Here is a 13,220-nt window from a genome sequence, read left to right on the forward strand (position 1 = left end):
AAATGAGCCGCAAATACCGAGGCTAAGTGCGAGTTACACGTTTTGCATTAGGTCATTAAATTTACTGTTGAAATACAAAACCATAAATTTAACAATTTTTTTAAAAATTTCGGTTCACTTTTTTGAATAACTCGCCCCAAAGATTAGTTCCCCATTGAAACGCACTACGACAGCGGTAATTTTGATGTACAGAAAACAAACATCCCTCACTAATTTGTAGAGTTGTTTGCGTACATATCTAAACAAATAAAGACATCAGGCACTTGGTAATTTTCAAAGACTAGTCTTGACAGTTGGTGTATCTCAACAAATGCATAAAATAGCAAACCTGTGAAAATTCGAGCTCAATCTGTCGTCGAAGTTGCAAGATGTTAATGAAAGAAAAACACCCTTGTCGCACCATGGTCACACGAAGTTGTGTGCTATCAGATGCTTGATTTCGAGACCTCAAATTCTAAATCTGGGGTCTCAAAATCAAATTCGTGGAAAATTACTTCTTTCTCGAAAACGACGTCACTTGGGAGCTGTTTCTCACAATGTTTTATCACATCAACCTCTCCCCGTTACTCGTAATCAAGAAAGGTTTATTGATAGTAATTATATTTTGAGTAACTACCATAAGTGCCACTCCCTTTAAATAACCAAATGAATAAAAGCGTAATAAAAAACATGGACTGTGCAATTTAGGGGATGTTCGCTTTTTTTCAGGGACCATTCAACTTCTAGTCTCAGCTCCCTGGAAAATAAAAAGTAAAAACCATTGAGTTTCATTTTGAAGTTGCCGTAAACCACTGATATTAACTTTGGCACGGTAAGGCCATCCTATACTACTTCAACTAATTCGGACATGGGCATACAATTTCAATCCGGGGTCCACCCAAAAACACAAAAGCCATTTACTATTGATATGCAGATTCGGTCTTGGAAACCAATCAGCAACCGGGCGCTGTGTACAGATTAGAAATCAGTGACAAAATGGCCGGGGTCCTTCAAGATTGAACGTATGCCCTGCGATGACCGTCTCCATTTGACTGCCACTTTTTAAGGGTTTGGCTTTAGATATTTTAAATACCCATGTCAGGGAATTAGTAGCTGAAAACACTTTTTACTGAATGTTGTAAAATACAGCAGATCGAGAAACTTCATGAGGACATTCAAGGCAAGTCCGGAACTCTCGCACGGGAGCTCCGGACTTGCCGTGTAAGTTGCATGCAGTAACCACGGCGTTAAGGTAAACAATGGAGTCAGCCCGGACAAAAATGTTTACTTTTTGCGACTTCGACACTTTTAAGAGTTCAAAGAGTCTTGTTCATACATTCTTTTGATCTTTCTGAACATTCAAAGATGTCATTTTACTTCTTAAGGGGTGGCAGTCAGATATGGTTAGGACCTTGGCCCGTTGACAGTCTTATTGACAGTGACACACATTATGATTAATGACAGTTGCCATGGCTGCCGTTGCCGTTTTATCAAGACTGCAGTTTACAGCAGAATGAGGATATGACACCATTCTCCATTGTCTCACATCATAATGTATCCTTTATGAAAATTAATTTTAACATACCTGCTTACTATTGATGAAGTTTTTGAAGATGTATAATTAAACTGTTCTTTTTGTAATCTAAAACAATTATGTACCAAAAGTTTTGGATTTCATTCCTACCCAAGTAATGTCATGTGGGTTTTATCACCGTTGATTATTGTGATATTCTTTTAGCCGCGGAATGTAACCATTTCATTTGTTTGTTGATGTATTATCTGTTATGGTCTCTACGATATAAATTATTTAAAACATGTTTTCTCAACACACATACAACCAAGAAACATGAACTAGTACAGTGTTGATGCTTTAAAGGGCCTCTACTTGAACCTTTTTCATAACAAGGAATGCATGTTGCCATCTAGAGTAGAAAATACACCACCCAGTTACTCTATTTCTTCCCTGGCAAAAAATTGTTAATTCAGTTTATCATCAACAAATCAGTTTTTAAAAATAAAAATGTCCCAAATTAAGCTACAACCCAAATTATAAATAGCTACAGTTGTTTGGAGAACTGGAACAATGGAATAAATTTCCTTATGCAACAGTAGTGCACAATACAATTAAATGAAATACTGTTCACAAAAACTAATAGAAGAAAAATAAGCCATGAACAAAACAGGAACTTGGAGGAATTCATTTTTTTATGAAAATTTGTCAACTTCAACATACAAACTTAGAGCACAAGGACGATATTGGTAATTGGTAATTTCCATGACTAGAACAATTTGAGACTTAGAGCACAATGATGATAATGGTAATTTATAATTTCAATGACTAGAACAACTTGTTTTTTTATAAGGCAAATAACTTGATTAAAGTTATTAATTTTAATGTTAATGTCGATCAAGCAACTCACAAGATCAAAACTAGTTGTTATACTAATTCTTAAAAACTCTTGTAGTTGTATAATGAGGCAAATAACTTAATTAAAGTTATTATCAAACAACTCATAAGATCAAAACTATTTGGTTCAAGCAATATTAGTCAAAGGAAAGTTGTTGACCATTACCATATTTACACCATATAAGTCTTGTGCAAATCTAAAAATACTTGTGGAAGTACACTGTAACATGAAGAAACAAAATTGTTGGGTAGGTTATCATAATGCTGAAAATACCACACCATGGTGAATCATTCTGGAGGTGTCTGGCTCTTCATGGGATCCGGTTTCAATTTGGAAACCCTGCCTAGTGGCTAACTAGTGTCTTAAAAATAATGAAAGTACAATAGTTTGCTCACCCTGGTTTGAATTTGTAAGCAGAATTAGACACCAGAATCATTCCTACTGCATGGTTTTCATTTAAAGCTTGGAGATGTTATACATGAACATAGTTTGCTGTGCACTCTGGATTAAAGCAGAATTGAACTTCAGAAATCCTGTTAGTGGAAGTACATAGCTTGCTGGTTGCAATTTTTAAGCAGAGTCATGAAACTTTGAAGAATACATGTATAATCAGTGGTATCGTCGTTGTCTAGAGTGTTTCACTCCACTGCAGGAGGAAATCCTCTTCACCAAATCTTCATCTCACTCTATTCAGCGCTGTTGTTGCCAAGCAATGCCCCTGTGTGAACTTAGTTCATCTCTTCATCTTCTGTTTTGTCGCCCTCTATTTCTTGTCCACATTCTTGGAGTCCAGTTGGTTGTTTTACATGCCCACCTCTTGTCATGCCTCCTTGCTAGGTGGCCTGCCCATCTCCACTTTTTTGATTTGATCGTCTTGATAATATCCTGCACCCCTGATTTCTTTCTTAGCTCCTGGTTCGTCACTGTCAAGATATTTCTCAGTTTTACTGATTATAGCGTTGCCTAATATCCGGAAATGTGTGTCTTCTTAATATTACACTATTCTTCTAACAACAACGAAAGAAAATAAAAATTTTGTGCTCCTTCGCTACGCTCATATGCATGAAAAACAGTTTTACCCTTATGAACAACCAAAATAAGCACACAGATACGCAGTCAAGTATATTCTACGAATTTATTGAAAAACATGGGAATAAGGCCAGGATTCGGCCGACTGTGAAATTTGACAAAGAAAAACGCAGTAAGTGGGTTTTACCTCGAAAAATATTATTTTCACCAGAAGCAGCAGAATAATGCCTGTACGAAGCCCCATCTTGGGCTTGACGAAAGCTTGAAGACCTTTTTTTGTAGCTTCCTTCCTTCCAAATCTTTCAGGGCTGCTTCTTCAGCGATTAGGACTTTCTTTTGCACCTCTACCGACTAATCTTTCTTGCCGCCGCTTTCCAAGTGCTGGACAGTTACCCAACTGGCTTTACTTGAGTCTGCGATCTTGATCTTCTGTTTGCGATCGGTAATTAGATCTTCTGCTTTGACGATGGTATCAAAAACTTCTTGTAAGTCGCTTTTTTGTAGAAGTGAGTTCTTCATTCATGCGAGAAGAATCTCTAGCTCGCCGCAGAAAGCCTACTGTGCCGAGTTAATAATAATAATAATAATAGCTAATTCTTATATAGCGCATTTCATAACTGAAAGAAATACCAATGCGCTTAACAAAAAACAAAAGGCAAACAATAAAGCAACCAATAACAAAAAGTACACTAACAAAATGCAAACGAAAGGATTAAACTGAACAGAAGGCAATAGAAAACAAATGGGATTTGAGCAGAGTTTTGAATTGTTCAATGCTCTGTGGAGAGCGGATGTAGCCAGGAAGAGAGTTCCAAAGTTGGGAGGCGGCACTAGAGAAAGTCCTTGAACCGAAGGATTTAGTTCGAACGGGTGGTATGGTGAGAAGATGTTGTGATGATGAACGGAGTGGACGGGCTGGTACATAAGGGATGATGAGGTCAGACAGGTAGCTAGGGCATGTTCTATGGATTGCTTTAAACGTAGTGATGAGGAGCTTGTATTGAATTCTAAAAGAGATGGGAAGCCAGTGTAATTCTTTCAGAACCGGAGTGATGTGTTTGCGCTTAGTAGAACGTGAGACCAGACGGGCAGCGGAATTCTGGATACGTTGAAGTTTAGCTATGTCTTTTTGGGGAATGTCAAACAAGAGAGAGTTGCAGTTATCCAGAAGGGAGCTTACAAATGAGTGGACCAGAATCTCTGTAGTTTGTTTATCGAGAAGATGGCGCACTTTGCCGATTCTATAAAGTGCGAATGAGGCTTTGCGACATACTATGTTCAGATGCTGGCGTAGAGATAGATGGCTGTCTAGTGTCACCCCAAGATCCCTCACTGCACCACTACATGAGACCTGGGTCTCACCAATGTGTACAGGAGGTAATTCTTGAGATCTCTTCTTCTGTGAAGTAACATGGAGAATTTCCGTCTTATTGTCGTTCAAGACGAGCTGATTTGTCTTCATCCAATACCGTACATCACGCAGACAAGCCTCTAGTGTTGATATGGCTAGGTGTTGCTCTCCTTGCTTTACTGACACATAGAGTTGTAGGTCGTCCGCATACATCATGCAAGAAACTCCATGGCTTTCAATTATTTCTTGGAGAGGGGTAGTATAACATATGAATAGGAGCGGACCAATAACGGATCCCTGTGGAACTCCCCAGCGACAGACATCGCTTTAGAGTTACCGGGCTTCGAGAGCTCCCGGGCTTCTAGTTTGTTCTTTATTACTTTCAGCTCGGTGTTGTCCTGGGGTTTGTTATTATTTGATAATGCCTCGAATTTTGAGTTAAAGTACAGCTGGAACTTCTCAAATAAGGCGTTAGTGTCCAAGTTTCCAGGTTGCTCGGGCATAGACATCGTTAGAAATTTGTCGTAACTAGTTTAACTCTGATAAAATGTTTTAAAGTATACTCAGCGACTGAAAAAGACCTGAACTGGAGACTCATAGATTCCTTTTGCTTATATACTATGTATACGCTTCAGCAGTTTGATATTATGCTTCAATGAGTTTGGAATGTAATGGCATGATCGATCTCAGTATGGTGACATCGATTGCCAACGCCCTACGCACGTGACCCGGGGTGCTACACACACAATAATTTTGGTATTCAAACGGACAAAACTAAATAGACAATTCAATTCAGTTTCACTGTATTCTTCTTTACAATTCTGTACACATCATTATTTACAGTCATTTATATTTACAAACATTCTTAGTATCAGATTCAGTGGAGTCTTCACACAAGAATATAGACATGGGAATAAGGCCAGGATTCGGCCGACTGTGAAATTTGACAAAGAAAAACGCAGTAAGTGGGTTTTACCTCGAAAAATATTATTTTCACCAGAAGCAGCAGAATAATGCCTGTACGAAGCCTCATCTTGGGCTTGACGAAAGCTTGAAGACCTTTTTTGTAGCTTCCTTCCTTCCAAATCTTTCAGGGCTGCTTCTTCAGCGATTAGGACTTTCTTTTGCACCTCTACCGACTAATCTTTCTTGCCGCCGCTTTCCAAGTGCTGGACAGTTACCCAACCGGCTTTACTTGAGTCTGCGATCTTGATCTTTTGTTTGCGATCGGTAATTAGATCTTCTGCTTTGACGATGGTATCAAAAACTTCTTGTAAGTCGCTTTTTTGTAGAAGTGAGTTCTTCATTCATGCGAGAAGAATCTCTAGCTCGCCGCAGAAAGCCTACTGTGCCGAGTTACCGGGCTTCGAGAGCTCCCGGGCTTCTAGTTTGTTCTTTGTTACTTTCAGCTCGGTGTTGTCCTGGGGTTTGTTATTATTTGATAATGCCTCGAATTTTGAGTTAAAGTACAGCTGGAACTTCTCAAATAAGGCGTTAGTGTCCAAGTTTCCAGGTTGCTCGGGCATAGAGATCGTTAGAAATTTGTCGTAACTAGTTTAACTCTGATAAAATGTTTTAAAGTATACTCAGCGACTGAAAAAGACCTGAACTGGAGACTCATAGATTCCTTTTGCTTATATACTATGTATACGCTTCAGCAGTTTGATATTATGCTTCAATGAGTTTGGAATGTAATGGCATGATCGATCTCAGTATGGTGACATCGATTGCCAAAGCCCTACGCACGTGACCCGGGGTGCTACACACACAATAATTTTGGTATTCAAACGGACAAAACTAAATAGACAATTCAATTCAGTTTCACTGTATTCTTCTTTACAATTCTGTACACATCATTATTTACAGTCATTTATACTTACAAACATTCTTAGTATCAGATTCAGTGGAGTCTTCACACAAGAATATAGACAATTTCAAGACTACTTTCCAGTGAAGACTTTCATTCGATTCAGTTGATTAATACTTTCAAGTCCTCACAAATTTATATACAATCACAATATAATTATTAGTTGAGTACTTCCAACCAGTTCAGTGGCTACAGTAACCATACATATATACATGTAAGCCATCAAAGTTAATAACAGCAATCTTGATTCACCAAGTTGGGTGCTGGCTCCTAACACTGCCTTTAAGTGTGGGTGAGGCTAGTCAAGGCCGCTCACTTGCCACGACCTTGGCTTCTTCGATCGGTTTGGCCTTCTCGTCTCTCTCTCTCTCTCTTTCAAGCCTTTCTCAGGATGAATTTCCAGAACAACACTCAGTAATACTCTTGGCTCGGAACTCTTAGGTCGGAACTCGAAACTTGGAAACTCTTAGCTCAGACCTCAGAACCACGATTTCTACATCATGGTGTATATTATCTGTACAGCGGCAACACTGGCCCTGACGATTCTCACAAATAGATGATTGCACTCGGCACTGCCTTCAATAAATAGCCCACTACAAAAGTAATGTCTTCAAAAAGTCGCTGCCCAAAATATGTCTGCTGTAGCTGTAGCTACGCCCGATGACTATATTCTAGAGGTACTATCAAACTCACGTCTTCTCAATCTTGATTTGAAAATCATCTGCCCACTTTCCAGCTCTAACTCTGACTATACTCCAACTTGATCCAAGAGTTCAAGACTGTTGTCAATGCCAGACCCTGGCAACTATTGTGAATTTTAAACTTCCCTTTATTTTACAAAGTGAATTCTTTCTCAAGCATGACAACTCCCAAAAGCAAATTTGCTGACAAACCATACATTGAAATCTATAAATAAAAGCAGCAAATCTTAAAGTAACAAAAAGCTGCATGCTGCATATTTTGTGATGAACACAATTCTTTAGCTTGAAATAAACAATACTCTTTAATTATATAAGGGGATTTAATATTTACAGAAATTTACAGAAAATGTAGTACAGTTTGTTATTTTGTAACCTCATGGGATATTTTCTTACCTCATGGGGTATTTTCTTATGCCCTGGTTTGGCTAAATAAACCAACAATCTATTAATTCAATTTAAATATACAACTTTCTTCTAAGCTAACAAATGTGCTTCTTTCAAGCCTTGGTTGAAACTGTATACAAATCACAACTTTTTCTTGTCAATGTTTAACTCAAAGATTCTGCTTTCGACCTCAAGTACAAGTTATTTACATCATCCTTAGATTGAACTCAAGGGTTCATCCACTACTAAATCAATAATTCAGAGCACATCTTTGGCTGTTTTCAGTTGCTCTGGACGCCCTGACTCATGTCTCTTGCCTGCTTGTAGACTTCGCCAATCGGTCCTTCAAGTATGGCCTTAGGCCTAGCCCCATAAAGTTGGTCAGTGGTTGACTTAAACTCTTTGTCACGATCAATGGTTGGGCATCATGCGTCTAATTAAAACCGGGGTTGGGTGGTCATGATATTCTCGATGGTGGAAATCAGTTACTGAAGAATTTCCAAAATCACAATATTTCGCCGTGGACTTTCTATCTCACGGAAACTCTTAATACAGTTGAGTCTGCCCTATAACCTGCAGGGCTTCACTTTAGTAAGACATATTTGGAAGTTTGACCAAAAGGGTTGAGATTAACTTATCTTAAAGGTTTTACAGTAAGAAAAACATGTTGAGTACAAACTATTTGTAAAGCACAAAACTAAATCATTAAAAACTGACGACCCTTTAGTAAGGAATACTTATTTCTTTGTTGTTCTAAAGCATTCGGGTGACTCATATAATACCTTCGTTAATCCAAGTTAAGTAACTAGACCACAAAATCAGCAAAAAACAGAGGATAGCCACCAAGGAAATAAAATGTCAGCTTTTACGCATTCTTATGTATCATATATGAGCAAAAACAGTATAAGACTACTGGTGGTACAACCGTGAAAAATTACTTTGCATCATTAGGTAAAATTTCGATATGGAGGTAACCAGACTTAGTCGAATTATAGAGAATCTTGTGAAAGAAATTGCAACCTTATTTTACAATCGTCTAGTTTGAAGTTTCAGAACGAATTTGTTCAGTCTGCTTAATCAATCGTATTAGATTTCAAGACCGTTATCTTACATGATTAATAATCACATCGTACCTCGAATAAATATACAAACTTGTAAAACAAGTTTGCTTCTCAAATGCATTCGGGCCTTTCATATACTACATTCCTAAATCCAAGTTAACAGAGGATGGTTGCCAAGCAAATAACTCGGGGTTATCTGGAGATGGGTTAAACTTCTTTCTTCTTTTGATGCTTTTAATGCGGCTTCCTCATCTACTATGATTCTTTTGGCCTCTTCTGGTGTTGTATCATTTCCTGTCTTGTCTAGCTCTTGTACAGCGGCCCAGCTAGCCAATTGCTACAGTCTGCAATTTTGATTGTTCTCTTTCTTTCTGCAATGATGCCTTCGGCTCCTTTAAGTGCCTCAATGGCTGCTGGAATGTTGATCTTCTCGAGGGCAGCCTTGATTTTATCGTGGGCGATTCCGACTTTTCCGCAGATTTGGAATTGTACCGAGTTCACATCACGGGTCTTGTCACTACTTTTGCCTCCAATTTATTTGTGAGTTCCTTTATAATGTAAACTTGATCAGCTGTCTTTTCTGGAAATTTGAATGCTTTCCAATTTGTGGTTGAAATATTCTTTGAATTTATCAAATCGTTTCTCTTGAACGCGGGTTGATCTTTATCAGTTGACATTGCGAACCTAATATCATATATAAAATACGATGTTGTCGAAATGCGACACTAACACTACAGCAGAGTAAGCAGCGGTCTGAATTGGATGCTGTTGCTAAGGACGCTGCTTTTATACTGACATGCATCAATGCACTCAAATGAATACATCACGACACAGTTCATTCATTTTGCGTAACCCGCGTTTAATTCATGTGACGCATACGACGGGTACTCCTGTCATTCAAACAATAAAAACTACATTTAAGAGAACAAAGTAAAACAACGGTGGGGTGCCCAGGAGAGCATACAAGTTTTGAAAAATAACTATCGCCTAAAGGCGTATGTCTCCTAAATCCCCAAAATACATTAAGGCAAGAGAGGACATATAAAAAAAGCACAGAAGATAATACAAATCACTGAACAACTGTAAAAGGCAAACGAGCAAAGACATACACATACACATAAAGGATATATGTTTAAATGCAGTGGACACTATTGGTATTTACTCAAAATAGTTGTTAGCATAAAATCTTTCTTGGTGATGAGTAATGGGGAGAGGTTGATGGTATAAAACATTGTCAGAAACGGCTCCCTCTGAAGTGTTCAAATTAACTTTGGCTTATTTATTTTTATTTTCAATAAACTCACAGGATCAAAACCTATTGTTTTGCTCATATTTCAAAACATAGGATTTCAATCAATGCTACTATTTCATGGGAAGTTGTTGACCAATACCATCTTTGTACCGTCATGTGAAAATGTATAATATTTGTTGAAGTTCTAAGAACTAGTTGTTTTAAAATGCAAAGATCACGATTAAAGTGCTTGAATTTAATCACATACTACTTTTGATCAAGCAACTCACGAGATCAAAACTATTTGTTTTGCTCATTTTCAAAAAGATACCAATTTTAAGCAACATTATTTCATGGGATGTTGTTGACTGTTACCAATTCTTTGTACCATGTAAGCTAAGTGCATCCCCTTTAACAGGAATAACTTAAGTTTGCATACAGCTATTTCATAATGCATTAGTTAAGGCACATCATCACATCACTACCTGTCTGGTCAGGTGCATCTACTAATGATAACCTGTAGCACGTTACAACCTGTCACAGAGTAGGGGTAAGGGGTTCGTGGGGGGCTTTATAAAAAAATAAGATAGGTAGTGCACGTTAAAGAACGCAGAACACTTCTTATGCTTTCACCTTGTTTGGTGGTCTAGGCAGAAAAACAGCCCTGGAAAAGTAGTTGCGATAACCTAACCCTCCTCCCTTCGGCCGTCGGGAGGAGGGTTACGCTATCGCAACTATAGAACATAAAGGCAAATGTTGTGGAAGTAATCTCTCACCCAAACAATACCAAGTGGATTCTGTCACTGCACATAAAAGAACTGGGAACACCAATCATGGAGGAATAGGTATGAACTCAAAGGGTTTCCATTGCCCCACGTTAGTCAGTTGGACCCAGTGCATGTGATGACCGTGGGGTTTTCATTGCCCAATTACCCTCTTTATTTTGGCATTGCCTCCTTCCCTTCCATTCGACTATGGTTGGATCCTCCTCTAGTGAAATACTCTTCTGTCCGTTGTTAGTCCGACGGACCTAGCGAAATACTCTTCTTTTCGGCGTTGGTCCGACCAACCCGGCACAGGTGATAGATGGGTTTCCATTGATCCACTACCCTCTTTATTTTGGCATTGCCTCCTTCCCTTCCATTCGGCTATGGTTGGATCCGGGGATCCTCCTCTAGCAAAATACTCTTCTTTTCGACGTTGGTCCGACCAACCTGGCACAGGTATTAGTGAAGTTTCCATTGATCCACTACCCTCTTAATTTTGGCATTGCCTCCTTCCCTCCAATTCGGCTATGGTTGGATCCTGGGATCCCCCTCTAGCAAAATACTCTTCTTTTAGGCGTTGGTCCGACCAACCCGGCACAGGTGACAGAGGGGTTTCCATTGATCCATTACCCTCTTTATTTTGACGTTCCCTCCTTCCCTTCCATCTGGCTATGGTTGGAAACTGGGATCCTACTGGGATCCTCCAACCGACCCGGCACAGGTATTAGTGGGGTTTCCATTGATCCACTACCATCTTTAGTTTGGCATTGCCTCCTTCCTTTCCATTCGGCTATGGTTGGATCCGGGGATCCTCCTCTAGTGAAATACTCTTCTTTTCGGCATTGGTCCGACCAACCCGGCACAGGTATTAGTGGGGTCCATTGATCCACTACCCTCTTTAGTTTGGCATTGCCTCCTTCCCTTCCATTCATTTATGGTTGGATCCGGGGATCCTCCTCTAGCAAAATACTCTTCTTTTCGGCGTTGGTCCGACCAACCCGGCACATGTGATAGTAGGGTTTCCATTGATCCACTACTGTCTTTATTTTGGCATTGCCTCCTTCCCTTCCATTCGGCTATGGTTGGATACTGGGATCCTCCTCTAGCAAAATACTCTTTTTTCGGCATTGGTCCGACCAATCAGGCACAGGTATTAGTGGGGTTTCCATTGATCCACTACCCTCTTTATTTTGGCATTGCCTCCTTCCCTTCCATTCGGCTATGGTTGGATCTTGGGATCCTCCTCTAGCGAAATACTCTTCTTTTGGCGTTGGTCCGACCAACCCGGCACATGTGATAGGGTGTCCATTTCTCCACTACCCTCTTTATTTTGGCATTGCCTCCTTCCCTTCCATTCGGCTATGGTTGGATCTTGGGATCCTCCTCTAGCGAAACACTCTTCTTTTGGCGTTGGTCCGACCAACCCAGCACACGTGATAGGGTTTCCATTTCTCTACTACCCTCTTTATTTTGGCGTTGCCTCCTTCCATTCAATTCGGCTATGGTTAGAAATTATTCTAAATTATAGTAAATCCAAATCCCACTTCTGTACACCAATGTTACACTTTTTCTTAGGACCTCATATCATCACATCACAACCTGTCAGGTCAGGTGCATCCTGCTAACGTTAACCTGTAGCACGTTACAACCTGTCACAGAGTAGGGGGGAAGGGTTCGTGGGGGTGGGCTTCATAAAAAAATAAGATAAGTAATGCACATAAAAGAACCCAGAACACTTCTTATGCTTCCACCTTGCTTGGTGGTCTTGGCAGGAATACAGCCCTGGTACATTTAGTTGCGATAACCTAACCCACCTCCCTTCGGCCGTCGAGAGGAGGGTTACGCTATCGCAACTATAAAATATAATGGCAATAAGGGTTTGATTTTCCACTCAAGCAATACCATGTTTTGGTATCTGCACGGACAAATTCTTGAAAACTTGGCACTCATTTTCACATGTGATAGTAGGGTTTCCATTGATCCACTATACCCTCTTTATTTTAGCATTCCCTCCTTCCATTCCATTCGGCTATGGTTGGATCCGGGGATCCACCTCAAGCGAAATACTCTTATGTCAGGCGTTGGTCTGACTGACCCGGCACAGGTAATAGTGGGGTTTCCATTGGTCCACTACCCTCTTTATTTTGGCATAGCCTCCTTCCCTTCCATTCGGCTATGGTTGGATCCAGGGATCCTCTAGCGAAATACTTTTTTCGGCATTGGTCCGACCAACCCGGCACAGGTATTAGTGGGGTTTCCATTGATCCACTACTGTCTTTATTTTGGCATTGCCTCCTTCCCTTCCATTCGACTATGGTTGGATACTGGGATCCTCCTCTAGCGAGTTACTCTTCTGATCGGCGTTGGTCCGACCGACCCAGCACATGTGTTTGTGGGGTTTCCATTTCTCCACTACCTTCTTTATTTTGGCATTGCCTCCTT

At 39.9% G+C, this 13,220-nt stretch overlaps 1 protein-coding gene across 1 annotated transcript; it reads right to left on the bottom strand.

Moving 5' to 3' along the window:
- Positions 1-3,207: 3,207 nt before the first annotated feature.
- On the bottom strand, positions 3,208-4,980 carry LOC139936444 (uncharacterized). Its single transcript, XM_071931261.1, has 2 exons — positions 4,266-4,980; positions 3,208-3,350 (listed from the first exon to the last, which is right to left on the bottom strand). Exons 1-2 carry the CDS (start codon positions 4,978-4,980, stop codon positions 3,208-3,210), a joined length of 858 nt encoding a protein of 285 aa, XP_071787362.1.
- Positions 4,981-13,220: the final 8,240 nt, after the last annotated feature.

This window comes from Asterias amurensis, chromosome 4 (assembly GCF_032118995.1).
Source record: "Asterias amurensis chromosome 4, ASM3211899v1".
Taxonomy (NCBI): domain Eukaryota; kingdom Metazoa; phylum Echinodermata; class Asteroidea; order Forcipulatida; family Asteriidae; genus Asterias; species Asterias amurensis.